The sequence below is a fragment of the Ranitomeya variabilis genome, chromosome 1 (genome assembly GCF_051348905.1).
Source record: "Ranitomeya variabilis isolate aRanVar5 chromosome 1, aRanVar5.hap1, whole genome shotgun sequence".
Taxonomy (NCBI): Eukaryota; Metazoa; Chordata; class Amphibia; order Anura; family Dendrobatidae; genus Ranitomeya; species Ranitomeya variabilis.
In genome coordinates, this window is record NC_135232.1 from 726,398,301 (window position 1) to 726,424,946 (window position 26,646).

General features: G+C 44.0%; 1 protein-coding gene across 7 annotated transcripts in view; it reads left to right on the top strand.

Moving 5' to 3' along the window:
- PPP4R4 (protein phosphatase 4 regulatory subunit 4) overlaps positions 1-26,646 on the top strand; it is a 97,657-nt gene that overhangs the window by 43,697 nt on the left and 27,314 nt on the right. For 5 of the 7 annotated variants that reach the window (XM_077268365.1, XM_077268368.1, XM_077268379.1 and 2 more), the window contains 7 exons: positions 964-1,066; positions 1,541-1,688; positions 6,228-6,301; positions 15,974-16,080; positions 16,354-16,461; positions 18,515-18,636; positions 22,556-22,678. In XM_077268365.1, coding sequence (XP_077124480.1) covers positions 964-1,066; positions 1,541-1,688; positions 6,228-6,301; positions 15,974-16,080; positions 16,354-16,461; positions 18,515-18,636; positions 22,556-22,678 — 785 coding nt within the window. The remainder of the gene's footprint in view (positions 1-963; positions 1,067-1,540; positions 1,689-6,227; positions 6,302-15,973; positions 16,081-16,353; positions 16,462-18,514; positions 18,637-22,555; positions 22,679-26,646) is intronic. The other 2 variants (XM_077268403.1, XM_077268395.1) reach the window with 1 other exon arrangement.

Here is a 26,646-nt window from a genome sequence, read left to right on the forward strand (position 1 = left end):
TGTGGGGTGCAATGTCTGGTGGGCGTGCGGTGCAATGTCCGGAGGAGGGTGTGCGGTGCAATGTCTGGTTGGTGTGCGGTGCAATGTCCGGAGGAGGGTGTGCGGTGCAATGTCTGGTGGGCGTGCGGTGCAATGCCCGGAGGAGGGTGTGCGGTGCAGTGTCTGGTGGGCGCGCGGTGCAATGTCTGGCGGAGGGTGTGTGGTGCAATGTCTGGTGGGCGTGCAGTGCAGTGTCCGGAGGAGGGTGTGCAGTGCAATGTCTGGTGGGCGTGCGGTGCAATGTCTGGTGGACGTGCGGTGCAATGTCCGGAGGAAGGTGTGCGGTGCAATGTCCGGAGGAGGGTGTGCGGTGCAATGTCTGGTGGGCGTGCGGTGCAAAGTCCGGAGGAGGGTGTGCGGTGCAATGTCTGGTGGGCGTGCGGTGCAATGTCCGGAGGAGGGTGTGCAGTGCAATGTCTGGTGGACATGCGGTGCAATGTCCGGAGGAGGGTGTGCGGTGCAATGTCTGGTGGGTGTGCGGTGCAATGTCTGGTGGGTGTGCTTTGCAATGTCTGGTGGGTGTGTGGTGCAATGTCTGGTGGACGTGCAGTGCAATGTCCGGAGGAGGGTGTGCGGTGCAATGTCTGGTGGGCGTGCGGTGCAATGTCTGGTGGGCGTGCGGTGCAATGTCTGGTGGGCGTGCGGTGCAATGTCTGGTGGACGTGCGGTGCAATGTCTGGTGGACGTGCGGTGCAATGTCTGGTGGACGTGCGGTGCAATGTCTGGTGGACGTGCGGTGCAATGCCTGGTGGACGTGCAGTGCAATGTCCGGAGGAGGGTGTGCGGTGTAATATCCCACACATTGTGGTGATTGCTACATTCTCTGTAATCTCAGCAGAAGGTTATAAGTTTTATTATTGTTGTTATTATTATTATTATTCCGTTGCTGAAGATAAAGATTTATTTCCGCTTTGTTTCATTTAGCTCCGGCCAAGATATCCAAGGAACGAGCGTTGTGGCCAACCTGCCCGTGCTGATCCGGCAGAATCCTTCAGAAACGCTCAGGAGGGTGGTGCCAAAAATCAGAGTGAGTAACGTGATTGTATTCAGCCCATGGTGCCAGCAGAGAGGACGGCGGTGTGTATAATGTGACGGTATCGCCCTCACCGCTGCTCCTTTCGGTGACTGATGCCACAATGTTCTCTTCCTAGATGAGGATTTTTAATTGAGCCTCGGTGTGGTCGCCATAGTAACAGACAAATTATTTTAGATACGTATATAGAGACAGGAAGAGATCAAACCATCATTTATTATAAGAGACAGATAATTATGACAAGTTCTTCCTGTTGGATGTGTCCAGTAACGAGGGGGCGAGTAAGTGGGGTCTTACTGGGGACCCTAATTCTGTGGTTACACTGTTTGATATTGGCAACAACTGGTTAATGTATCACAAAATAGGGACCATCACAATGAACTGGGCGAATGCAGAGCAATAATGTGCTGAGTTGTGACACAAGCGGCCACATTGTCTAACGCTCCTCCTATGTCCCCTTGCTGACAGGAGGTTCTCCATGTTGCAGGATTAGAAATGCAGCTGACGGCCGCGTATTCATTCCTGACGATCCTACAAGAGGAGTCTGTCCCAGTCCATTCATATTGTCTGTCCTTCCTGCAGATCATCCTACAGAATCTGGAGCACAGAGATATAGGTGAGAAATGTCAGCTCAGGTCATATGTATTTAAACTATTATAATACTGTCCTCTATGTAGCAATGAATAAGGACTACGTCTGAAACGTGTCTGCGGTTCACTACAAGTTTTTATGGATTTGTGGATTTTTCAATAAACTTCAACTTTTTATGAATTTTCTCCTTTAGCTGAATTTTTTTTTTTTTACTATAATACTGCCCCTATGTACAGCAATATAACTGCAAAAGAGGGGAGAAGCCAGCACTGCTTATGGTCAGAACGCAATACATAAAGTGCACATGCACATACTAATTTCTAACTGTATTTCAAAATGAGACATTTAGCAAACAATTGATCAATTCTTTGAGCCACCCCGCCACATCACGGCATTCTCATAATGGGGCAGTCCTACTCTACGTTTTTTATATTCGCTGTGCTATAAAGGCCTCCTAAAAAGCAAGACCACATTAAATGCAAGCTGTACCTGAAGCATTTCTGAATCACTCCCATGGCACCAGAAAGAGCAAGCGCAGATAAAGGTTGACCAGGTCTGGACATAGACATTTCAGGTCCAACCTCCACTCTGCCTAACCAGCACCACAGGTGAAGGGTGAGACAGGCTGAGACACAGGTGCACAATTAAACAGGGCCTAGGGCAGGGCTGCTGTATGTGTGAACAGCAGCCTATCAATCACAGTGAACACAGAAAGAAAGGCGTACCTAACCCAGCGTGCGCGGCAACAGTGGTGGTCAGCCACATACCAATGTAAAAGCAAAAGAGGGGAGAAGCCAACACTGCTTATGATCAGAACGCAGGTACAGCTTGCATTTAATGTGGTCTTGCTTTTTAGAGGCCGTAATGGCACAGCGAATATAAAAAACATAGAGTAGGACTGCCCCATTATGAGAATGCCGTGAAGTGGCGGGGTGGCTCAAAGAATTGATCAATTGTTTGCTAAATGTCTCATTTTTGAAACTCAGTTAGAAATCAATATGTGCATGTGCACTTTATGTTTCTAACCACAAGCAGCGCTGGCTTCTCCCCCTTTTTTTTTACAGCAATATAACTACTAAGGTATATCAGTACCACCAATCAAAAGGATAGAATTATCAAAGCAGGGTGTGATTATGAATTCAATAAAAATTAACTTTTAATAAATATTAGTTAAAAAATGGTAACCATTAGCAACCAAACAAAAAAGGACTCACAAGAAAAAACATCCATAGGAATGCCTATATAAAACACATACCCCAGAGATAAAGACCCAATGATATCTGTCTCTGGGGGGTCAGATCTCTTACCACACGAGATCTTTAGGTATATAGTACCCTTCAGTCCTATATTCCATATCAACAATATGTTCAAGTTGCAGGAATCGCGACCGGAATATAAATTGGAACGATCTCACCTCTTTCTTTCTTCCTTCAGTAAGGATGAGATCACCTGGCATTGGCACTGTATCCGAGGGGGGGGCAATTTTCGACACACACTACCCCACGCTGCCAATGAAACAATCAACCCCAAAATAGACCATGCATTTTCCCTACGCGTTTCGTGTGCCAACTCATCAGGTTGGATGCAAAATAACCTCCCCAACTTTCTAGGAGGGTTTCACTACGGGGTACAGAGATTACCACCACGCGGTAATTGCTGCTATTAAATAGCCCGCCGAGCTCATACCTGCGCTCCCGAGCTCACGTCATTTCCTGTGCGCCCAGCATGTGATTCCACGCTGGACCATACACGTCACTTCCGGTGACGCAGTGTTTGCTTCCATGGCAACGCGCCGCATGACCATCCTACATACTACTGGTCTGGGCGTCTCTGTTGCTAAGGTGACTTCTGGAGTCCAAATATGACGCTGCCGTAGGTGAAGTAAAAGAACCCCGCGGCTGCGCCATTATACAAGAAATGTATTAACCCTTGAATCAACGGAAAATAATACAAATATGTGCCTCTCCATGCTCAATATTACAAGGGCATTTCTATCAAATAAGGATTCTACCTAAACCTCCAAAACCGGAGGGGGAATCTAAATATAGGACACATGCAAGTTAAAAACAACGAGGGGGAGGAAAATGAATCAAGAGGAGGATGAGGCCTCCAAACACAAAAAATAGGGATAATAGTAGAAAATCCTGCATAGCACTATATCCCTGCTAAAATTAAGGCGTTGTTATAGGCCAAAATTTACCCAAATCTAGAAAGCAGAGATGTATAAGTTGATAAGGCCATGTTGGACCATAGATCAAGGACATTTAGGAGACAACTGCGAGGGCCCAGAATATAGGGAGGAGACATTATAGGAACCTACACTTACGGACTGGTGCACCGATATAATCAGTTAGAGGGATAGTATTATGTGCCTTACTCAGAACTGACCCTACACATGCTCCTATTCTCTTACACCTACCTAGCATATGGAGGTTGGCACCCTAGGACAGGTAACGCAAGAATGGCGCCCCCATTCCACGACGGCTAGCCCTATTAATGGTCCCTATATGCCCTAATGAAGGAAGCAGGCAGAAGGACGAAAAGAGTTTATCTCATATCATTTTATTTAACCTTCCAAAAAACAATTATATGTCAATATTTCATTAAGGCCTCTCGGTGTTTGCGTCTTTAGGCGAAAAATCCACCTTGTTTCGCACTGTAAGAGCATCTGGTCCCAATTCCCTCCCCTCCTAGGTGCACCAATCCTGTCAATTCCCATAAATAATATAACTACTATAATACTGCTCCTATGTACATGAATATAAAGACTATAATACTGCTCCTATGTACAAGAATATAACTACTATAACACTGCCCCTATGTACAAGAATATAACTACTATATACTGTCCCCTATATACAAGACTATAACTACTATAATACTGCTTCCTATGTACAAGAATATAACTACTATAATACTGCTCTTATGTACAAGAATATAACTACTCTAATACTGCTCCCTATATGCAAAAATATAACTACTATAATACCATAATTTTTTTTTGGTTATGCACCAGTTCAGACTAGATTGCTGTTCAGTCAGTTTTCCTATATTTACTATAATACTGCTCCTACAGTATATATAAGAATATAACTACTATAATACTGCTCCTATGTACAAGAATATAACTACTATTATACTGCTCCTATGTACAAGAATATAACTACTATAATACTGCTCCTATGTACAAGAATATAACTACTATAATACTGCTCCTATGTACAAGAATATAACTACTATAATACTGCTCCCTATGTACAAGAATATAACTACTATAATACTACCCCCTATGTACAAGAATATAACGACTATAATACTGCTCCTATGTACAAGACTATAACTACTATAATACTGCTCCTATGTACAAGAATATAACTAATATAATACTGCTCCTATGTACAAGAATATAACTACTATAATACTGCCCCCTATGTACAAGAATATAACGACTATAATACTGCTCCTATGTACAAGACTATAACTACTATAATACTGCTCCTATGTACAAGAATATAACTACTATAATACTGCTCCTATGTACAAGAATATAACTACTATAATACTGCTCCTATGTACAAGAATATAACTACTATAATACTGCTCCTATGTACAAGAATATAACTACTATAATACTGCTCCCTATGTACAATAATATAACTACTATAATACTCCCTCTATGTACAAGAATATAACTACTATAATACTGCTTCTATGTACAAGAATATAACTACTATAATACTGCCCCTATGTACAAGAATATAACTACTATAATACTGCACTCTATGTACAAGAATATAACTACTATAATACTCCCTCTATGTACAAGAATATAACTACTATAATACTGCTTCTATGTACAAGAATATAACTACTATAATACTGCCCTTATTTACGAGAATATAATGGTTATAATACTGGCTGGTGGGCAGTTTTTTTTCCTCTGTTCTACCTCGCTGCAGTATTATTTTTTTGTATCTTTATTTCAGTTGCTGTTAGTTTTCTCTATAGTCACATGACTGAGACCACTTTGGTGCTTTTTAGCTGCTGAATGGCCCCGTTGGGAGTTGTGGGGCCCCTGAGACACGTGATGGATGTGTTGAGCACTCTCCAGATCCTCTGAGCTTTGTGGCTGCAGACATTTTGCCGTTTGATTCTAATTTGATGGAGTAATTACATGAGTGCTGGGGTTGGGGATTTGTGATGTTGTTATTCTGGATGATGAGACGTCTCCTGTAGATACAGTCTTTTCTGTCACCTTTACTAGGAATACAGTCAGTATAGACTCAGCACTTAAAGGGGTCCTCCAGCCTGAGGGAGAGTCGGCATCTTGCCAGGGTGATCCTTTCATTCTACTGATCGCCAGCTTTATCAGTCAGATATCCGTTAAATGCAGGAGGGAATGCTGTTATCTGACCGGAGGGCTGCAGAGACCTGACAGACGGGAGACACCGTGATGAAGCTCTGGGGGTGTGGAGCAGACACACTGTCACAGCCTGTACAGTAAAACTCTGCGGTGAGCAGGTGCAATGTTCTACAGAGCCACTGACTGTTTTCTCTTTGGCAGGTGTGAGTAACGCCTGGCTGGATACTCTGCTCGCGGTGATAGACGTCCTGCCAAAGGAGACCATCCGACACGAGGTAACATGGCAGCTGTCCCCACCTCCCCTAGTGTAGCCTAACATCAGCGGCTCCATGATATGAAAGCAAGGATGTAGCAGAGCTCAGCTTGTTGTGTTGAGGTTTTACATAGGACTGCAGGTTACTCTACTCCAGCAGTTACATCACAAACTGTGCTCTGCTTCATGATAGTCTAATCTGGATATTAACACCAAGCATGAAAATGAGGTCCAGATTGTGTGGTTTTTAGTAAATACAGTCCTGTCCGAAAGTGTTTGCACCCTTCAGATTGTTCCAGAAAATTATTGCAATTACATACGTTTGTTTCCTTTTGTGTGTATTGGAACAACATAAAAAAACAGAGGAAAAAAAAAAGGCAAATGGGACATAACTTTACACACAAATCCCAAAGTGGGCCAGACATAATTGTTGGCACCTTTCAAAAATTGTGGTTAAAGAACTTTGTTTCAAGCATGTGATGCTCGTTCACACTCACCTGTGGCAAGGAACAGGTGTGGGCAATATTAAAATTACACCTAATACCAGATAAAAAGCGGACAAGTTGCAATATTTGCATTGTGTGTCTGTGTGTGCCACACTAAGCATGGAGAAGAGAACTGTCTGATGACTTAAGAAGAAAAACTGTTGAACAATATCAACAATCTCAAGGTTAAAATCCATCTCCCGAGATCTTGATGTGCCTTTGTCCATGGTGCACAACATAAACAAGAAGTTTACAACCCATGGCACTGTTGCTAATCTTCCTGGACGGCGGAGAAAAGTTGTTGAAAGATTGTAATTGCAATGCAGGATAGTCCGAATGGTAGATAAGCAGCCCCAATCAAGGTCCAAAGAAATTCAAGGCCTACAAATAAAAAATGAGCACAGTACCTACAGTCAAATATGGTGGAGGGTCACAGATGTTTTAGGGTTGATTTGCTGCCTCTGGCACTGAGTGCCTTGACTGTGTGCAAGGCATCATGAAATCTGAAAATTACCAAAGGATTTTGGGTTGCAATGTAGTGTCCAGTGTCAGAAAGCTGGGCTTGCATCGTAAGTTCTTCCAGCCAGACAATGACCCCAAAGATGCTTCAGTAAGCCCCCAGAAATGGATGGAAACAAAGTGCTGGAGAGTTCTGAAGTGGCAGCAATGAGTCCAGATCTAAATCCCATTGATCACCTGTGGAGAGATCTTACAATTGCTGTTTGTGGAAGACGAAATATGAGACCGGGAGCAGCTTGTAAGAAGAGTCGCCCAAAATCCAGCTGAGAGGAGTAAGAAGCTTGTGGATGGTTATAGAAGGCGACAGACTGCAGTTATTTATACCAAAGGGTGCAGCTAAATATTAAGATGAGGGTGCCAACAATTCTGTCCGGATCATTTTGGGGGTTTTGAGTGAAATTATGCCTCTGTTTTTTTTAAGTTGTTCCAGTAAACACGAATGAAATAGACCTGTGTATAACAAAACATGGTGAATTTCAAGAATTTTCTAGGAGAAATATTGCATTTTTTGGAACAATTTCAAGGCTGCTAACACTTTTGGCCATGACTTTGTTTCTTTAAAGTTCACAAGATCCCCTCCAGTAATAGACAAGCCCCCAATCACTGTGACTCTTCGCACTAAACATGAAGTTTCCTCCAAAGCAAAGAGATTTATGTGGATAAATTAGCCAGAATGTCCCGGTATCCGCGCCGCTCGCTGCTGGGTAACTGCCTGGTACATTACAAAGTATGTGCAGAGCAAATAACAAAAGGGTAAAAGTAACCAAGAAGGTCCCTGCAAGCATCGAGGAGCGAGCAATATAAACTGTTATATACTGCTCAAAAAAATAAAGGGAACACTTAAACAGAATATAACTCCAAGTAAATCAAACTTCTGTGAAATTAAACTGTCCACTTAGGAAGGAACACTGTTTGACAATCAATTTCACATGCTGTTGTGCAAATTGAATAGACAACAAATTGAAATTATTGGCAATTATCAATACACACTCAATAAAGGAGTGGTTCTGTAGGTGGGGACCACAGACCACATCTCAGTATCAATGCTTTCTGGCTGATGTTTTGGTCACTTGAATGTTGGTTCTTCTTTCACACTCGTGGTAGCATGAGACGGACTCTACAACCCACACGAGTGGCTCAGGTAGTGCAGCTCATCCAGGATGGCACATCAATGCGAGCTATGGCAAGAAAGTTTGCTTTGTCTGTCAGTGTAGTGTCCAGAGGCTGGAGGCGCTACCAGGACACAGGCCAGTGCACCAGGAGACGTGGAGGGAACCGTAGGAGGGCAACAACCCAGCAGCAGGACCACTACCTCAGCTTTTGTGCAAGGAGGAACAAGAGGAGCACTGCCAGAGCCCTGCAAAATGACCTCCAGCAGGCCACAAATGTGCATGTGTCTGCACAAATGGTTAGAAACTGACTCCATGAGGATGGTCTGAGTGCCCGACGTCCACAGATGGTGGTTGTGCTCACAGCCCAACACCGTGCAGGACGCTTGGCATTTGCCGCATAACACCAGGGTTGGCAAATTCGCGACTGGTGCCCTGTGCTCTTCACAGATGAAAGCAGGTTCACAATGAGCACATGTGACAGATGTGACAGAGTCTGGAGATGCCATGGAGAGCGATCTGTTGCCTGCAACATCCTTCAGCAAAACTGGTTTGGCAGTGGGTCAGTAATGGTGTGGGGTGGCGTTTCTTTGGAGGGCCGCACAGCCCCTCCATGTGCTCGCCAGAGGTAGCCTGACTGCCATTAGGTACAGAGATGAGATCCTCAGACCCCTTGTGAGACCATATGCTGGTGCGGTTGACCCTGGGTTCCTCCTAATGCAGGACAATGCCAGACCTCATGTGGCTGGAGTGTGTCAGCAGTTCCTGCAAGATGAATGCATTAAAGCTATGGACTGGCCCGCCCGTTCCCCAAACCTGAATCCGATTGAACACATCTGGGACATCATGTCTCGCACCATCCACCAACGTCATGTTGCACCACAGACTGTCTAGGAGTTGAGGGATATTTTAGTCCAGGTCTGGGAGGAGATCCCTCAGGAGACCATCCACCTCCTCATCAGGAGCATGCCCAGGCATTGTAGGGAGGTCATACAGGCACATGGAGGCCTCACACACTACTGAGCATCATTTCCCTGTCTTGAAGCATTTCCACTGAAGTTGGATCAGCCTGTAGCTTTATTTTCCTTTTTTTTTTTTTGAACATCATTCCAACTCCAGACCTCCGTGGGATATTAGTTGTGATTTACGTTGATATTTTTTAGGTTTTAGTGTTCTCAACACATTCCACTATGTAATCAATAAAGATTTAAAACTGGAATATTTCATTCAGTGATATCTAGGATGTGGGATTTTAGTGCTTCCTTTATTTTTTTGAGCAGTGTATAATATTATACATGGTAAACACCAAGGGCATGAGAAAGCACACAAAATGATCTGTTTTGTACTCCAGAGCTGTAATCCCTATTCTGCTGGTGCAGTCACTGTGTACATACATTACTGATCCTGAGTTACCTCCTGTATTATGCCTGAGAGCTGCACTCACTATTCTGTTGGTGGAGTCACTGTGTACATACATTACATTACTGATCCTGTACTGATCCTGATTTACATCCTGTATTATACTCCAGAGCTGCACTCACTAATCTGCTAGTGCAGTCACTGTGTACAAACAATACATTACTGATCCTGAGTTAAATCTTGTATTATACTCCAGAGCTGCACTCCCTATTCTGCTGGTGCAGTCACTGTGTACATACATTACATTACTGATCCTGATTTACATCCTGTATTATACTCCAGAGCTCCACTCACTAATTTGCTGGTGCAGTCACTGTGTACATACATTACATTACTGATCCTGAGTTACATCCTGTATTATACTCCAGAGCTCCACTCACTATTCTGCTGGTGCAGTCACTGTGTACAAACATTACATTACTGATCCTGAGTTACATCCTGTATTATACTCCAGAGCTGCACTCACTATTCTGCTGTTGCAGTCAATGTGTACATACATTACATTACTGATCCTGGGTTACATCCTGTATTAGGGTATGTGCACACGTTGCAGATTTGTCTGTAGAATTTTCTGCACAGAATCTGCATCTCTTGGCAGAAAACGCAGGTTTTTTTTACACGGATTTGCGTTTTTGTAACCTAAATAAAGATCTATTATTTAACAAAAAAAAATACTTGTGATGTAATTTCTCTGTCCAACCTCTGCATTTACATACTCCATTGAAGAATAATATTTACACACACACACAGACAGACAGACCGATATAGACAGACAGATAGATGATAGATAATAAATAGATAGATGATAGATAGATAGATAACAGATAGATCGATAGATAGATAATAGATAGATAAATAATTCCAAGGCCGATGTTTAGTAATGAATAGTGATGAGCGAATATACTCATTACTCGAGATTTCCCCAGCACGCTCGGGGGTCCTCCGAGTATTTTTTAGTGCTCGGAGATTTAGTTTTCATCACTGCAGCTGAATGATTTACATCTATTAGCCAGCATAAGTACATGTGGGGGTTGCCTGGTTGCTAGGGAATCCCCACATGGAATCAAGCTGGCTAATAGCTGTAAATCATACAGCTGCGGCGAAAACAACTAAATCTCCGAGCACTAAAAAATACTCGGAGGGCACCCGAGCGTGCTCGGGAAATCTCGAGTAACGAGTATATTCGCTCATCACTTGTAATGAACCTAATAAAATGGTACTTAAATAGTTAAATAAAGACACACCCACAAAACCTGCACGCAATATCTTTAATTTAAAAAAAAAAAGGAAAAAAAATGTGGTCTCCCGCGCAATTTTCTGCACCAGAGAGGGAAAGCCGTTGGCTGGGGGCCTATATTTCTAGCCTGGGAGAGGGGTTAATACCTATGGAGCTTCGCAGGCTATGAATATCAGCCCGCAGCTGTATATTTAGCCTTTACTGGCTATTAAAATAGGGGACCCCTCAAAAAAAAATGACGTGGGGTCCCCCTGTAATTAATAGCCAGAAAAGGCTATTCAGACTGCGGCGGGCTGATTTTCATAGCCTAGGAAGGGACCATGGATATTGCCGCTCCCCCCCCCGGCTACAAATACCAGCTCTCAGGCGCCCCAGAAATGGCGCATCTGTAAGATGCGCTAATTCCGGCACTTAGCGCCCCTCTTCCCACTGCCCTGTAGCGGTGGCATATGGGGTAATAAGGGGTTAATGGCACCTTTGATTGTAAGGTGACATTAAGCCCGGTTAGTAATAGAGAGGCATCAATAAGACACTTATCCATTACTAATCCTATAGTAGTGAGAGTTAAATAAAGACACAGCCACAAAAAAATATCTTAATATACCTAATTTCACCATACTTACAACAACGCCTAATTACCCAAAGCCATCGATCACCTGCAAAAAATTAAAAATAATAAACCAACAATATACTCCCTGGTCCGACGCAGTTCAATTAGTAACGAGTGTCCCACGACGATCTCCCCTATAGAGCTGTCACATCAGGAGATGTGACCGTTCTACAGGACCTCAAGTGACACACTGACAGGAGACAATGGCTCCTGCAGTGTTATCACTGAGGGTTCACTGGCCTCTCGCTTTACGGCACTGCTGCGTGAGATTTTTTCCACACAGCGATGCCGTAAGTGATAGTATGAACTCTGCACTCACAGCGGCGGAGGGATACAGTGCGGAAGGATACCTTCCGTCATTGTAACACTGTAGTCCTTGGAGAGCGGTCGCATCTGCCGATGTGACAGCTCTCCACAGGAGATTGTCGTCGGACACTCGCTATTAAATGGATTACATTGGATCAGGGAGTATACTGTTTTTTTTATTATTTTTTAATTTATTACAGGGGATCGAGGGCTTCGGGGATTAGCTGTATGGTGAGTATGTGTTGTATGTTGTATGTACTGTATGTGTATGTGTGTATGTTGTTTTTTTAACACTTTAACACAGGAGCCGGATGATGGGACTACTACTGTCCCATCATCCGGCTACCTATCACTGTAGCAGGCATAGCCGGATGGGACTAGCAGTCCCATTGGACGATGCCTGCCCACACACATGCACACACACATACAGTATATGTATATATATATATATATATATATATATAGTATATAAGTATATAGTATATATAGTATATAAGTATATACACACACATGGGCGCACACACACATATAGCCCTGCACACACACACAGCCCCGCACACAGACACACACATCTCCGCACACACACAGTCTCCGCCCACACACATAGTCTCTGCCTACACACTCTCCCCTTCCTGATCTGCAGCATTTCTCGCAGGCACATCCGCAGCAAATCCGCAGATCTTTTTTAAACCTGCGGTTTTGCTGCGGATTGGCCTGACACAATAGAAGTCAATGGGTGCAGATCCGTAAAAAGAATTGACATGCTACAAAAAAAAAAAGCTGATCCTGAGTAACATCCTGTATTATATCCCAGAGCTGCACTCACTATCCTGCTGGGGCAGTCACTGTGTACATACATTAATGGGCAGCACGGTGGCTCAGTGGATAGCACTGCAGCCTTGCAGCGCTGGAGTCCTGGGTTCAAACCCCACCAAGGACAACATCTGCAAAGAGTTTGTATGTTCTTTCCGTGTTTGCGTGGGTTTCCTCCGGGCACTCCGGTTTCCTCCCACATTCCAAAGACATACTGATAGGGTATTTAGAGCCCCATCGGGGACAGCGATAATAATGTGTGCAAACTGTACTGATACTGCGTTACATCCTGTATTATACCCCAGAGCTGCACTCGCTATTCTGCTGGTTCAGTCACTGTGTACATACATTACATTACTGATCCTGAGTTACATTACATCCTGTATTATACCCCAGAGCTGCACTCGCTATTCTGCTGGTTCAGTCACTGTGTACATACATTACATTACTGATCCTGAGTTACATCCTGTATTATACCCCAGAGCTGCACTCACTATGCTGCTGGGGCAGTCACTGTGTACAATCATTACATTACTGATCCTGTACTTATCCTGAGTTATATCCTGTATTATACTCCAGAGCTGCACTCACTATTCTGCTGGTGCAGTCACTGTGTACATACATTACATTACTGATCCTGAGTTACATCCTGTGTTATACTCCAGAGCTGCACTCCCTATTCTGCTGGTGCAGTCACTGTGTACATACATTACATTACTGATCTTGAGTTACTTCCTGTATTATACCCCAAAGCTGTACTCACTATTCTGCTGGTGCAGTCACTGTGTACATACATTACATTACTGATCCTGTACTGATCCTGAGTTCCATCCTGTATTATACTCCAGAGCTGCACTCCCTATTCTGCTGGTGCAGTCACTGTGTACATACATTACATTACTGATCTTGAGTTACTTCCTGTATTATACCCCAAAGCTGTACTCACTATTCTGCTGGTGCAGTCACTGTGTACATACATTACATTACTGATCCTGTACTGATCCTGAGTTCCATCCTGTATTATACTCCAGAGCTGCACTCACTATTCTGCTGGTGCAGTCACTGTGTACATACATTACATTACTGATCCTGAGTAACATCCTGTATTATACTCCAGAGACGCACTCGCTATTCTGCATTCTTCAGGGTTTGAATTTCCCAACCTCTGTTTTTTCAGTGTCTGTATAGAAGTTGCTTTCATGAATCAGTTTACAATCATGTGATGTAGGAAAAACTCCTGCTGCATTGTATGGAGTGCACCATAAATGGCTGTAACAGTGCCGCCTCCTGGCCTTGATTATGAACTGCTCCATGAGCCGCCACACACATAGGAAAGGTACTGTATATAGCGTGAGTGTCTCTTATATACAGGGGATGTCTCTTATACACAGAGGATATCTCTTATACACAGGAGATGTCTCTTATATACAGGAGATGTCTCTTATATATATATATGGGAGATATCTCTTATATTCAGGAGATGTCTCTTACATACAGGGGATGTCTCTTATTCACAGGGGATGCCTCTTATACACAGGGGAAGTCTTATATACAGGAGATGTCTCTTATATACAGGAGATGTCTCTTATATACAGGAGATGTCTCTTATACACAAGAGATGTCTTTTATAGAGGGGAGGTCTCTTATATACAGGAGATGTCTCTTATACGCAGGGGATGTCTCTTATACACAGGGGATGTCTCTTATATGTAGGGGATGTCTCTTATACACAGGGTATGTCTCATATGTAGGGGATGTCTCTTATATGTAGGGGATGTCTCTTATACACAGGGGATGTCTTTTATATTTAGGAGATGTCTCTTATACACAGGGGATGTCTCTTATATGTAGGGGATGTCTCTTATACACAGGAAATGTCTCTTATACACAGGGGATGTCTCTTATACGTAGGGGATGTCTCCTATATACAGGGGATGTCTCTTATATGTAGGGGACGTCTCTTATACACAGGGGATGTCTCTTATACACGGGATGTCTTATACGCAGGGGATGTCTCTTATACACAGGGGATATCTCTTATACGCAGGGGATGTCTCTTATACACAGGGGATGTCTCTTATGCGTAGGGGATGTCTCTTATATGTAGGGGATGTCTCTTATACACAGCGGATGTCTCTTATACGCAGGAGATGTCTCTTATACACAGGGGATGTCTCTTATACACAGGGGATGTCTCTTATACACAGGGGATATCTCTTATACGCAGGGGATGTCTCTTATATGTATCGGATGTCTCTTATACACTGGGGATGTCTCTTATACACTGGGGATGTCTCTTATACACTGGGGATGTCTCTTATATACAGGGGATGTCTCTTATATGTATTGGATGTCTCTTATACACAGAGGCTGTCTCTTATATGTAGGGGATGTCTCTTATACACAGGAAATGTCTCTTATACACAGGGGATGTCTCTTATACCTAGGGGATGTCTCCTATATACAGGGGATGTCTCTTATACGTAGGAGATGTCTCTTATACACAGGGGATGTCTCTTATACACGGGATGTCTCTTATACGCAGGGGATGTCTCTTATACACGGGATATCTCTTATATGTAGGGGATGTCTCTTATACACAGGGGATGTCTCTTATGCACAGGAGATGTCTCTTATATGTAGGGGATGTCTCTTATACACAGGAGATGTCTCTTATACACAGGGGATGTCTCTTATACATAAGGGATGTCTCTTATACATAGGGGATGTCTCTTATACACAGGGGATGTCTCTTATACACAGGAGATGTCTCTTATATACAGGGGATGTCTCTTATATACAGGGGATGTCTCTTATATACAGGGGATGTCTCTTATATGTATCGGATGTCTCTTATATGTAGGGGATGTCTCTTATATGTAGGGGATGTCTCTTATACACAGGGGATGTATCTTATACGCAGGGGATGTCTCTTATATGTATCGGATGTCTCTTATACACAGGGGATGTCTCTTATACACAGGGGATGTCTCTTATACACAGGGGATGTCTCTTATATGTAGGGGATGTCTCTTATATGTATCGGATGTCTCTTATATACAGGGGATGTCTCTTATACGCAGGGGATGTCTCTTATATGTAGGGGATGTCTCTCATATGTAGGGGATGTCTCTTATATACAGGGGATGTCTCTTATATACATGTCACTCACTTTTCTCTCTTTCTCCTCCTACAGATCCTCAATCCTCTTGTATCCAAAGCTCAGCTGTCTCAGACGTTACAGTCACGACTTACCAGATGCAGGATCCTAGGGAAACTTGCTAACAAGTTTGAAGCTCACATGTAAGTCACAGGGGTAAATCTGCTTTTTATGTACAGTTTGAAAAACTATTGTGCCCTAGTCCTGGTCACACTGCTGATACTCGTTACAATGTATCATTGTAGGTCAGAATGAGCTCCATACAGTGCAGGACCTGCGTAAGATCTTTGATGCTGCTGTGTTGGGCTCATTGTGACAAGGCATCTGCGTGAACCCAGGGTGCACTTACTTGTCAAGTTTCATCATTACTGAGAGCTGTAGACATCTTCACTAAAACTTCCCCATCTGTGTTACAGAGTGAAACGTGACATACTGCCCCTAGTGGAATCCTTGTGTCAGGACGTGGAGTATGAAGTCCGCTCTTGTATGTGTCGCCAACTGGAGTTTATTGGGCAAGGTATAGGGTGAGTAATGCGTCACCTCAATAATGTCTGTACATAGTGACTGCACCAGCAGAATAGTGAGTGCAGCTCTGGAGTATAATACAGAATGTAACTCAAACTCAGGATCAGTAATGTATTGTATGTACATAGTGACTGCACCAGCAGAATAGTGAGTGCAGCTGTGGGATATAATACAGGATGTAACTCGGGATCAGTAATGTATGTACATAATGACTGCACCAGCAGAATAGTGAGTGCAGCTCTGGGGTATAATACAGTGTGTAACTCGGGATCAGTAATGTATGTACATAGTGACTGCACCAGCAGAATAGTGAGTGCAGCTCTGGGGTATAATAGAGGATGTAACTCAGGATCAGTAATGTATGTACATAGTGACTGCACCAGCAGAATAGTGAGTGCAGCTCTGGAGTTTAATACAGAATGTAACTCAGGATCAGTAATGTATGTACACAGTGACTGCATCAGCAGAATAGTGAGTGCAGCTCTGGGGTATAATAGAGGATGTAACTCAGGATCAGTAATGTAATGTATGTACATAGTGACTGCACCAGCAGAATAGTGAGTGCAGCTCTGGAGTTTAATACAGAATGTAACTCAGGATCAGTAATGTATGTACACAGTGACTGCATCAGCAGAATAGTGAGTGCAGCTCTGGGGTATAATACAGGATATAACTCGGGATCAGTAATGTATGTACACAGTGACTGCACCAGCAGAATAGTGAGTGCAGCTCTGGAGTATAATACAGAATGTAACTCAGGATCAGTAATGTATGTACACAGTGACTGCACCAGCAGAATAATGAGTGCGGCTCTGGAGTAAAATACAAAATGTAAATCAGGATCAGTAATGTAATGTATGTCCACAGTGACTGCACCAGCAGAATAGTGAGTTCAGCTCTTGGGTATAATATAGGATGTAACTCAGGATCAGTAATGTATGTACACAGTGACTGCACCAGCAGAATAGTGAGTGCAGCTCTGGAGTATAATACAGGATGTAACTCAGGATCAGTACAGGATCAGTAATGTAATGTATGTACACAGTGACTGCACCAGCAGAATAGTGAGCTCAGCTCTGGGGTATAATACAAGGAAAGTGATGTATGTGCACAGTGACTCCTGTTGTTGGAGGACCCTTATATACTATAAACCTCCCGATGTCAGACGTTGGTCCCAGCGCTGTAGAGCAGTGATATTTTGGGTTATTCAGGGCAATGCTCTGGTTTTCTGCACCACTTTCTCTAATTACTGTAGTCTCTTGTGGAATGTTTGCAATCACGTTTTCATCATTAATAGATGCCTTTCTCCAGGATAAGAGTCTGAATTCATCATTCATTCCGCAATATGAAGAGGGAGGACGTGTATGGGAATGATGGGGTGTTTGATGGTCGTGCCTCCCTGATATGCAGTGTAGTTTAGTGCAGGTGCGGCTCCACTTGAATCCCTCTATTCTAAGCTTCCCTCCTATGTGGGGGCTTGGTGAGAATGATTTCCCGGTAGGTACGGGGGGCGTCCTCACATTCCTGCAGCCCCCTCTGAGTGGGCTGTGAACGTGTCCTTTGTAGATCTTGTGGGGGAGTCTCCTTGGCCCAGTAATGGCTGAAAGGGATGAAACAAAAGATGAGGACTGCAGAAAACGATGCAGTGATGACTGCCGCCGATGGATGACTCATGTGTCTCTGTTCCTGCAGCTTGCGTGGTGTCTCCATGTACTCGACTGAGCCCTGAGTACGCAGTGTGTACAGCCTCCATGTGCTGATGTAGGGGCTGCCTGGGGGGCTGTGTCTACAGGGATGGTCCCCCCTAGAAGCTGTGCTCCCTTATATACAGAGCCCAGTAGAGCAGAGCTGTATACCGGTATATCAGAGGCCATAGGCCGGCGTATGTCACTGCCATCAATGCTGCCCCCGTACATAGGGCACAATGACTCAATTTACATTCTGCAGCAATGCTAGGGCAAACCAGGGTTCATTGTATAGGAGCATGTACAGCATCGGCATGTGGTGGTAGTGATGATTTCTGAGTGTTAATCGACTTTCTTTTTGTTGTAGGGCAGAATTAACCAAAGCCGCCATTCTCCCAGAGCTTATTGAGCTGGCCCGAGATGAAGGGAGCACCGTGCGACTCGCCGCCTTCGAGACCCTAGTGAACTTGTTATCTATGTTCGATCACGGTACGTTCCTGAAAATCACATGATCACCAATAAGAACGATGCGGATGTCAGCTTAAAGAGGAAGCAGAATTCAGAATTCAGCTCTGGGTGTGACTGGTATATACAGTGTCTTGCGAAAGTATTCGGCCCCCTTGAACTTTTCAACCTTTTCCCACATATGCTTCAAACATAAAGATACCAAATGTAAATTTTTTTTGAAGAATCAACAACAAGTGGAACACAATTGTGAAGTTGAATGAAATTTATTGGTTATTTTACATTTTTGTGGAAATTCAAAAACTGAAAAGTGGGGCGTGCAATATTATTCAGCCCTTTTAACTTAATACTTTGTTGCGCCACCTTTTGCTGCGATTACAGCTGCAAGTCGCTTGGGGTATGTGTCTATCAGTTTTGTACATCGAGAGACTGAAATTCTTGCACATTCTTCCTTGGCAAACAGCTCGAGCTCAGTGAGGTTTGATGGAGATCGTTTGTGAACAGCAGGTTTCAGCTCTTTCCACAGAATCTCGATTGGATTGAGGTCTGGACTTTGACTTGGCTATTTTAACACCTGGATACGTTTATTTGTGAACCATTCCATTGTACACTATGTTCCAAATTATTATGCAAATTACATTTTTATCAGATTTTCCTAAATGGTCGGTGCAAATGACAGTCAGTCTAATAAAAGTCATCACCCGTTAGATTATACATCAAATTTTATTGAAGAAACCTCCCAATGATAACAGTATAATCTCCAAAATGAATAAAAACTCAAAATGCACTGTTCCAAATTATTATGCACAGTAGAATTTCTAAACACTTGATATGTTTTAAAGAACTGAAAATGCTCATTTGTGGAATTTGCAGCGTTAGGAGGTCACATTCACTGAACAAAAAAGCTATTTAACGCCAAAACATCCCAACAGGCCAAGTTACATGGTAACATAGGACCCTTCTTTGATGTCACCTTCACAATTCTTGCATCCATTGAACTTGTGAGTTTTTGGAGATTTTCTGCTTGTATTTCTTTGCATGAAGTTGGAATAGCCTCCCAGAGCTGCTGTTTGGATGTGAACTGCCTCCCACCCTCTCATAGATCTTTTGCTTGATGATCCTCTAAAGGTTCTCTATAGGGTTGAGGTCAGAGGAAGATGGTGGCCACACCATGAGTTTATCTCCTTTTATGCCCATAGCAGCCAATGACTCAGAGGTATTCTTTGCAGCATGAGATGGGGCATTGTCAGCATGAAGATGATTTTGCTCCTGAAGGCACGTTTCTGCTTTTTAGACCATAGAAGAAAGTTGTCAGTCAGAAACTCTATATACTTTGCAGAGGTCATTTTCACACCTTCAGGAACCTTAAAGGGCCTTACCAGCTGTTTCCCATGATTCTGGCTCAAAACATGACTCCTCCACCTCCTCGCTGACGTTGCAGCCTTGTTGGGACATGGTGGCCATCCACCAACCATCCACTACTCCATCCATCTGGACCATCCAGGGTTGCTCAACACTTATCAGTAAACATGACTGTTTGGAAATTAGTCTTCATGTATGTGTGGGCCCAATACAACCATTTCTGCTTGTGAACACGGTTTAACGGTGGCCGAATAGTAGGTTTATGCATCACAACAAGCCTTTGAAGGAGCCTACACCTTGAGGTTCGAGGGACTCCAGAGGCACCAGCAGCTTCAAATATCTGTTTGCTGCTTTGTAATGGCTTTTTAGCAGCTGCTCTCTTAATCCGATGAACTTGCCTGGCAGAAATCTTCCTCATTATGCCTTTATCAGCACAAACACATTTGTGCTCAGATACAGCCACAAATCTCTTAACAGTACGATGATCACGCTTATGTTTTTGGAAAATTTCTAATGTTTTCATCCCTTCACCAAGGCATTGCACTATTTGATGCTTTTCAGCAGCAGAGAGATCCTGTTTCTTTCCCATGTTACTTGAAACCTGTGACCTGCTTAATAATGTGGAACATCATTTTTAAGTAGTTTTCCTTTAATTAGAATCACCTGGAAAACCAATTATCACATGTGTTTAAGATTGATTTCAGTGATCCATTGAGCCCTGAGACACAATACCATCCATGAGTTTATTTGAAAAACAAAACAATTAAATCTTTATGACACTTAAATCCAATTTGCATAATAATTTGGAACACAGTGTAGATTTTGCTTTATGTTTGGGATCATTGTCTTGCTGGAAGACAGATCTCTGTCCCAGTCTCAGGTCTTTTGCAGACTCAAACAGGTTTTCTTCAAGAATGGTCCTGTATTTGGCTCCATCCATCTTCCCATCAATTTTAACCATCTTCCCTGTCCCTGCTGAAGAAAAGCAGGCCCAAACCATGATGCTGCCACCACCACGTTTGACAGTGGGGATGGTGTGTTCAGGGTGATGAGCTGTGTTGCCTTTACGCCAAACATATTGTTTGGCATTGTTGCCAAAAAGTTCGATTTTGGTTTCATCTGACCAGAGCACCTTCTTCCATATGTTTGGTGTGTCTCCCAGGTGGCTTGTTGCAAACTTTAAACAACACTTTTTATGGATATCTTTGAGAAATGGCTTTCTTCTTGCCCCTCTTCCATAAAGGCCATATTTGTGCAGTGTACGACTGATTGTTGTCCTATGGACAGACTGTCCCACCTCAGCTGTAGATCTCTGCAGTTCATCCAGAGTGATCATGGGCCTCTTGGCTGCATCTCTGATCAGTCTTCTCCTTGTTTGAGATGAAAGTTTAGAGGGACGGCCAGGCCTTGGTAGATCTGCAGCAGTATGATACTCCTTCCATTTCAATATGATCGCTTGCACAGTGCTCCTTGGGATGTTTAAAGTTTTGGAAATCATTTTGTATCCAAATCCGGCTTTAAACTTCACAACAGTATCACAGACCTGCCTGTTGTGTTCCTTGGTCTTCATAATGCTCTCTGTGATTCAAACAGAACCCTGAGACTATCACAGAGCAGGTGCATTTACACGGAGACTTGATTACACACAGGTGGATTATATTTATCATCATTAGGCATTTAGGACAACATTGGATCTTTCAGATATCCACAGTGAACTTCTGAAGTCAGTTTGCTGCACTGAAAGTAAAGGGGCCGAATAATATTGCACGCCCCACTTTTCAGTTTTTGAATTTCCACAAAAATTTTAAATAACCAATATATTTCGTTCAACTTCAAAATTGTGTTCCACTTTTTCACCAAAAATTTACATTTGGTATTTTTTATGTTTGAAGCATTATATGTGGGAAAAGGTTGAAAAGTTCCAGGGGCCAAATACTTTCGCAAGGCACTGTCAGTAGTAAGGTTACCATGATCAGTATCACAGAGATTCATGGGGAGAAGCAGAATAGAAGCTATTTGAGTCCTCCACGTTCAGAAAAGGGAAGAGGGCTGGGATTGAGGGACAACAATGATACAGTGCATCAATATAATGATACAATGTAGCGATTTAATGATGCAATGCAGCGATATAATGATAGAATGTATTGGTAGCTACATTGGTAGCGATATAATCACACAATGCAGCGATATAATAACACAATGCAGCGATATGATGATGCAATGTAGTGATATAATGACACAACGTGATATAATGACAATGTAGCGATATGATGATACAATGCAGCGATATAATGACACAATGCAGCTATATAATGACAATGCAGTGATATGATGATACAATGCAGCGATATAATGACACAATACAGCGATATAATGACACACTGCAGCTATATAATGGCACAATGCAGCTATAAAATGACACAAAGATACAATGCAGCTATATAATGATACAATGTAGCCATATGATAGAATGCAGCAATGTAATGATAAAATGTAATGATGACAATGATACAATTTAATGATATCACGAAGCAGCGATACAATGTAATATGTCTATCATATGAATATTTCTCCCTTACAGACGACAGAAGTCAGATCGTTCTTCCTCTGGTCAAGTCATTCTGCGAGAAATCTTTCAAAGCCGATGAATCCGTCCTCACTTCTCTGTCCTTGCATCTCGGGAAGCTCTGCCATGGGTTACAAGGTGGGTCACTCTTAAAGGGATGTTTACCTTTAATATTAATGCACCGGATTTGCTATGATGGGCTGATACATGGGATCTGTATTCTAAGAGTCCCGAAAACTTTTAAATGTCGCATTCAGGCAGAGATTGATTCCGATTTTTTTCAGTCACCTCTGACGACACCACGAGAGAGGGGATCCGCCCCTTCAAGGACAGGAGACCTTCAATATAAAAAGGGCAGCTCCTCTCTCCGCATCAGTTGGTTTCCTGTCTTTGATGGATAAAGATCAGGAAGATAGAAGAGGATACCTGGTTACCTGGGCCGTGGATGACCTGGGTTTGGCAGATCTGGGTCTGCTGCGGCCGTCGCCTGGTACCGGTAGCGCCTCGGAGGCCACTATATCGTGCCCTCCCTGAGCGAAGCGTGGGTATGCCTTTTTTGCCATGCCATGCCATGACACCCAGGAGTATATCGGTGCCCGGGTGGAAAAATTATAAGGATGCCCGGGCCTGGGGCGGCCGTTTTTTTGGGCTGACCTGGTCTGCTGCGGTCGCTGCTATAGTTTCGGTAGTGCCACGGAGGGCAGAATATCTTGCCCTCCCTGTGCGTTTGGAGGCCGGTCTCTGGTGTACGCTCTTCTCCCAGTGCCACTGACATGTTTTTCCCCCCTGCCTGTTGGTCGCCTGCGGGCAGGCCCAGTGGTAGAAGATGACGGGGACGGAGATCTCACCTTTTTAGCCTTGTGGCTCCCCCCGGCTGTCCTTGCATCGGTGTGAGGCGCGCAAGCAGTAGCTTTCCGGGGACGCGTGGTGTCGGAGAGTCCGTACCGGAAGTCGCGCCCCAGAAGCGTCATTCTCGGCCACAGGATAAGAGGAGTCACGATCCCCAGCAGTCGCCCCCAACAGCAGCAAGGGCCACTCGGGCAGTATACAGGCGGACCATCATGGTGCAAGGAAGGAGAGAGCCATAGTCTCTGGAGGAGACATTTCTGACGTCGTTCATCCTTCGGATTCGGTACCCATATAAAGCATCCAAGTGGTGAGTGACCTACGAGAAAGTGCAGTATGCTAATGTCTGTTTCTTTCTCCTTTCCTGTCTCTCTCTCCCGCTCTTTCTCTCTCTCCTTATTATTTTTGGGATGGAGAGTAGGGGGTCCCTAAAAATAGTAAAATGTTAGCATGATGCAGGCCCTGACAGTGGCAGTAGGGGAAGGAATAAATCCAGCCCATCACCTTCATCACATGTTGAGTCCTCAGCATCAGAGCCAGGATACTCGGATCAGTCGGACTTATCCTTTAGCAGCTCAGAAGAGGAGTTTGGTTTTCCAATAGAGGCTACGGATAGACTGATAAAGGCAGTACGGTCCGCTATGGGTCTAGTGGATGAAAAAACTCGGCACAGGACCTTATGTTTGGGGATCTACAAAAGAAAAAAACATAGAAACTTTCCTGTGAATGAACAGTTGCAGGGTCTCATTAAGAGGGAATGGGAGAGGCCTGACAGAAGAGTACAGGGGGTTACATCCCTTAAGAGAAAATACCCTTTTGATGAGGAATCATCCTCCTCCTGGGACAAAGCCCCCAAGTTGGACGTTGCAATTTCTAAAATCTCAAGGAAGTTTTCTCTCCCGTTTTGAAGACCTGAGGTCATTGAAAGAGCCTTTAGATAGAAAAATGGACAGTTTCCTTAAGGTGGCTTGGGAATCCTCGGCAGGGGCACTTAGGCCAGCCATTGCGGCTACATGTGTGGCTAGAATGTTGAAGGTCTGGCTGGATAACCTCGAAGACCAGGTAGAGCAGCGAGTCCCAAGAGAGACAATACTAGCCGCAATCCCCACCATTAAGGCTGCAGCAACATTTTTGGCGGAAGCTTCAGAGGACTCAGCAAGGTTAGCGGCCAGATCAGCGGCTCTAGCTAATGCTGGACATCGCACAGTGTGGTTGAAATGTTGGCATGGTGATATGCAAGCTAAGGCCAAGCTCTGTTCTCTTCTTGCTATGGAAATTTTTTATTTGGGCCAGCACTGGATGAGATATTAGAGAAAGCAGGGGATAAGAAGAAAGGGTTTCCGAAGCCCCCCCTTTCCATCCTTTCAGCGATCCTTTCGGACGGGTCACAGGTACAAGAGACAGACATTCAGAGAAAGGGACAGACCAGACAAACAGTCCAAAGGAGGGAGACATTTCCTTTTTGGGAAGCCTTCCAGAGAGTCCAAAAAACCTCCCCAATTACTTCTTTTCCCAGATGGGATGGAGGCTCGCTTACTTCCTCTCCGCCTGGGAGAGAATTTCTTCATGTACCTGGATCCTGATTGTGGCGTCAGGTCTGAAGCTAAATTTCCATCATCTCCCACCACAAGCCTTCGTAAAGACATCGGTACAACCTACTCAGCAAAAACAAGCCCTGGAGGACGAGATAATCATTGCTAGAGAAGCACGTTCTGGAAGAGGTTCCCATAGAAGAAAGGGAAAAGGGCTTCTATTCCCCCCTATTTCTGATACAAAAAAGCCAGACAGTTCTTGGAGGACTATTAAACTTGAAGCGCCTCAACAAGTTTTAGTAATCCCTTCGTTCAAGATGGAGTCAATAAGAATGGCGATAAAAGTCCTCTTCCCACATTGTTACATGACGGTCCTGGACCTCAAAGACGCTTACTGTCATGTCCCCATCCGCAAGCAAGATCGGAGGTTCCTTAGGGTAGCGGTACAATTAAGAGTTCAATTATATCAATTTCAATACTGTGCTCTCCCCTTCGGGGTAGCAGTAGCCTCCCGGGTATTCACAAAGCTGGTTGCGGAAGTAACAGCTCATCTCAGGGAGAAAGACATTTTAGTAATACCATATCTGAATGACCCTGCAGAACCAGCTCGCTCTCCAGCACACACCACTGAAGATCTCTTGTGGGGAACTGTGCCCACTTCACCACTGGTATACAGGCAGTTAGTGACCCCAAATGCGACATTACTCTCCTGTGGGTCATTCTGGGATTCACCATTGCTGATGAAACTAGCTCCTTGATCTTTCTCTCCTTTTCCTCCGGCAGACGACATTCCTGTCTTACTGAGTCTATTATCAGACCCAAGAAAACTTGTACAGTCACTGGCTCCAGTCTTGATTTCTGCAGGTTCAAATGCTACCCCAGAGTCTGCAAGGCGCCTCTGACCAATGTGACTTGCTCCCGACAGTGGAGAAGAGAATTCCCCACTATCAAAAAGTCATCCAGATATGGTATTACTAAAATGTCTTTCTCCCTGAGATGAGCCGTTTTTGGGGTCACTAACTGCCTGTATACCAGTGGTGAAGTGGGCACAGTTCCCCACAAGAGATCTTCAGTGGTGTGTGCTGGAGAGCGAGCTGGTTCTGCAGGGTCATCCAGAAAGGGATCTTTCGTCAAACAATTGGGAGCTCCTAGCAGTCGAAACAGCGTTGAGGGGCTCTTACCTCATCTACAAGGTCACCACGTGAGAGTGTTATCGGACAATCGAGCCACAGTAGCCTACATAAACCACCATGGGGGTACTTGCTCACGTCCTCTAATGGCGGTAGCAGAAGAGATTATGTTCCCTAAATCTAGCAGACGATCTGTGGCGATAGATGCTTTCAGGATAGAATGGGCACCAGGGCTCCTCTATGCCTTTCCTCCAATGTGCCTCATACGATCAGTGTTGAGAAAGATCAGGGAGGACAAAGCCAACGTAATTCTGATAGTCCTGTTCTGGCCAAAGAGGCCTTTGTTCTACTGGCTGAAAGCAATGTCCGTAACTGATCCATGGGTTCTTTCAGAAGACCAGGATCTCCTATCCCAGGGACCCTGTCTCCATATGGCCTCAGATGTCCGGGTTGCATTTAACAGCCCGGAATTTGAGACGTCACTTTTAGAGGGGAAGGGTTTCTCGGCAAGGTTAGTCTCCACCCTGCTTAGTAGCAGAAAACTGGTAACTACTAAAAGTTATGGGAGGTTTTGGAGAAGATTCTTATCCTTTTCAGG